Source organism: Saccostrea echinata, unplaced genomic scaffold (genome assembly GCF_033153115.1).
Source record: "Saccostrea echinata isolate AGI-Se365-2 ecotype Australia unplaced genomic scaffold, CSIRO_AGI_Sech_v1 ptg000012l, whole genome shotgun sequence".
NCBI lineage: Eukaryota > Metazoa > Mollusca > Bivalvia > Ostreida > Ostreidae > Saccostrea > Saccostrea echinata.
This window is the reverse complement of record NW_026889761.1, coordinates 19,731,404-19,735,449: the sequence shown is the minus strand read 5'-3', so window position 1 is coordinate 19,735,449 and position 4,046 is coordinate 19,731,404. Positions and strand designations below refer to the sequence as shown.

Here is a 4,046-nt window from a genome sequence, read left to right as displayed (position 1 = left end):
CCTAACTATCCTTCCGTATTCGGTAAACTGGAAGTGATACAAGAATTAGGATCACTTTTATCGTCGCATATTACCATCATTTCCCTCCAACAATCAAAGGTATAATATGCCTAAAATTACAATGGTTGTTAAATCATGAGTAAGTTGGTAATGATCAAGTTTTCAAAGTATTTTTTTTTTCACAGTCGATGCTATTCAAATATAACCTTCTTTAATACAACCGTTTTTATTACTTTAAGAACTCATTTGTTTGCGCACTGAAGCCATTCTTTGTCGTGTAGCTTCTTGGATATTGCTGATTTTTAAAAATTTCCTCACGAATTCAACAAACTTAAATGAAATCTGTAAACTCTTACAAATGTCCCCCATATCTCTGGACCGTAGTCCTTTATTTATCAGTCCATCGAGTGCTCCAGGTTGATCAAATGCTTGCTGGTAAGAATCTAACGCTTCATGTAGCTCCCCAACAACTTGCTGACAGATGCCTAATATCTGCCATGATATTTCTCTGAGAATTTTAGGTATGTTTTTGTTATCGTCAGAGTGCAGTAGGGTCTGTAGGTCTGTCAGTGACTGTTGACACAGAGACTTATTGCCCAGTCTGTGGAGACACAGTACAGACAGCATATGTGTCAACACTAGAGGAGGAACACAAAACATATTTACTCCGCTTTTCTGAGTGGCCCTTTGTTCCAAATTAAATTCATCTATGTACTTAAAGCATGACTTAATCGTAACATCTCTTGCCCAGGCATTCCTCATTTTTGTTGACAGCGATTGCCCTCCCATTAACTTACAGTATATCTGCTCGTCTACTTCACGTTTATACATGACAAAGGGTTGCGAGAGCTTCTGTCTGGCTATGTCAAGGACAACTAACGCTCTTTTATATTTACCAATGTCATATAGGTACATTGCCAGATGAAGTTTATCCGAAACGAAGCCTATTTTTGAAACTAGGGTAAACATTTGAATTATTGACCTATTAATTTGATAATAAAGTTTATTTTTGGTCCTGCGTGCACATTTCCATTTTAAAGACATGCCAACTGCTATAAGCACATCTACTACATTTAACTGAAAAGTAGTTCTGTGATTAAATTGTGAAAGATTTCCAATTGTTTCCAGATATATCTTAATCTTTTGAAAATCTGTACAAATGAAATCAAGTCCTGATAGCGTCATCTCTTTCTGAAGAGCAATGTCTATATCTAACTCTGACTTGATGTTACTTTTAAGATACAGAGCAGAAAGAGCCGGGATAAGGATTTCTCTGAGAAATGGACTCTGAAGAAGACAGGTCACATCCATTGTGTATATCTTTTCTAGCTTTTGAAACAAAGACATCTGTTGTGGTCCTACAACTTTTCCTAGGAACATGTTGTTTTCTGGTATGAAGAAATTTGGTAGACATCCTGTATGCACGGAGTGCACTAGAAACTTAAAGCATATCCAGAAATGCCGAAGTAACGTATGAGGAGCCCAGGGTATGTAGATATTGTTCTGTAACTGCCAAAACACAAGAGTTTTCATGAAATACGAAGACAGCAAATCGTCCCGAATGGTCTCTTTCAGAAATATTTTCAACAATCCGTAGCAAAGAAACTGTACATGGTTCATATGGTATACAAGTCTTCGTTCCGCGCGTGCAAAAGAAATTCTCCATTCGAAATCCCCAAAATCGTTTGGCTGCTTACTTTCTATTGGGACAAGGTGGCATCCTTCACTGAGAAACTTTTGTAGCAGGTTGTATCTATTTATTGAATTCAAAGCTGCTGAGGGCCAGTCTGGGGAGTAAAAACAAAGTGCAAAGTCGCTTTCAGTTGTAAACACCGTGCAACTGTAACATGGACCGTGCAAGATTTCCTTTTGGACATGTGGATCGAGTCCGCAGAATTTTTTATACCACAAGCTCCTGAACAAAAAACTTGATATATAAACGACATTGTGAATACTTGCAAGTGAAGAGTTAATAATTAAGTTTCTAGAGGGCGTAAGTAACTTCAAGCGAGCATAACCACCTGGGGTATCAGAAGTATCCATGAAAATGAGTGTGTCTGTGGATGGATGATGAATCACAGACTGAGACATATCACATAGCACTTTATGATCACATGACCAGGCCATCTTATCTCGGTCAGATGATTTAAATCTAAAACCTTCCCCGTAACTTCCGCCATCCGTAGTTCTCAATCCTTGAGAAATCTGCAGAGGTTGTTGTATCATCTCAGACATAATTAGGACTTCTCTCCTGACTCTTACCTCTTCTGGTGTTCCTATCTTATAACACAATCCCGCGTACAAGACCTCTGAAACGCCGCTGTGGTCCATTCCGATTTGTGGAAGTGCATACGCAGCAGAGTCCCCTTCTTTCACAGGAATTATAGTTCAAACGGTACCCAGTCAAAACGGCACTTGGTGAAAACGGCACCTAGTATATGCAAAACAGCAAATGTTGAAAACGGCACTTGGTTAAAATGGCACTCAGTAAAAAAGGCACTTTTGACATATTACGTTATGTGTATGAAGTTTCTCAGTATTTTTATTGTTTCTATATGTAAATATGTATATCTCCTTTCACAGCTCATCTAAACCTTTAGCAAATCACAAAAAAAAAAAAAAAAAAAAAAAAAAAAAACGATCATTCAAATGATGTAATACATGTATATCGATTTCCCTACACATTTTCGACCAGTTTTATTTCTAATCATCTAAAATCATAACCAGGAAGTTCAAATATCTACTTAATTATTATAATCATCTAAAATCATAACCAGGAAGTTCAAATATCTTCCTTTTACTTTCATTTTTCACGAAATATTTCCGGGAAAGTGAACATCCTACAAATTGTGATATTGATTCTGGTAACCATCCAAAGATATCAGAGAGTACCAAAACAATGCACACCGTATTCACTGATACATAGCTTTGACATCACTGCTGAGCTTTTCCAAGTCAGTGATTCCATAAAAAGACACATATTGAGCATTTGTAGTAGTATCCAGAAAAGTTGTTGGTTAGTCATGTAGCTCCTACCTGCATCTACTAGTCCTTCTTTTATCCAATGATTGTCATCCAAATCAAGGCCCAAGGACTCCTAAATTTCCCTGTCACATCTGTGGGAAAGCTTGCAAATGGTTCCGCACTCGGCATTCCGTGGCTTGCAACAACTGTGAACTCTGGTACAACACTGACTGTATGAGTATGACAACCCAAATTTATAATTCCTACACAGAACCAGGTGTAAGTTTGTGGGAAAGAAGCCAGGCAAATTGTTGGTAAGTTCCTCTAACATGACAAGAAAACTCGTCCGGTAAAGCTTTGGCTTGAACTCAATAAAAGTGCAATTAACGCTGATCACTGAAATACCCCTGAGAGTGATTCGAGACAACTGATGGCAACAGCTTTGAGAAGTGGATCTCAAGTTCTTCAGCTTCCCTTGTTGAAGTCAAAACTTCTAAATGTTATTAAATATCATTTCAAGTTTTCATTGTCAGGACTTTCTTTTTAAAATGCATATTTGGAATTCAATTTATGCTAGTCGTATTCAATTCAACCCACACAAATACGATTTTGAATTTTATGCCTATTATTTCAAGCAGTCCCGAACCCGACCTTCTCTAAGTCCCCCCCCCCCCCCATATTTACAAACAGTCTCGCCTCTGTAGGTCTTATCTGTTTCACAGGCTCTAAACTGATTATCTTAATTCATTTAAAATATGAAACAACCCAAATAAGACGTTTATTAGAAAATCGGCATTTTTTAATTTTACACCAATCAAATTACACAAGCTATTTTCTACTCGGCACTTCTTTCCATAACAAACAAACGACAAGGTTAGCTTTTTTAAAAAAAAGCTGAGAGTCAGCCACTGGAATACAGAATGTTTCTTTCTTGTTTTGTGATGGTATATGATTTGTTTTATCCATCATGTTGTGTTCATTAAAAGTCATTGTCGTCTAAGTTAAAATTCGCCCAGTCGTTTTCTTATTTGTAACATAATGCTGTACATAATAAATAATAAAGCATAGAATACGTTTTAGTT

The 4,046-nt window shown here is 37.1% G+C and overlaps 1 protein-coding gene across 1 annotated transcript; it reads right to left on the bottom strand.

Annotated features, from left to right (window-relative positions):
* Positions 1-234: 234 nt before the first annotated feature.
* Positions 235-2,331, bottom strand: LOC133185101 (uncharacterized). The gene has a single exon (XM_061320160.1). It carries the CDS (start codon positions 2,329-2,331, stop codon positions 235-237), a length of 2,097 nt encoding a protein of 698 aa, XP_061176144.1.
* Between the last annotated feature and the right edge of the window lie 1,715 nt (positions 2,332-4,046).

What these genes read in the sequence shown, in the direction of transcription:
- LOC133185101 (XM_061320160.1), bottom strand. Translation starts at nt 2,331, where the DNA reads ATGGACCACAGCGGCGTTTCAGAGGTCTTGTACGCGGGATTGTGTTAT.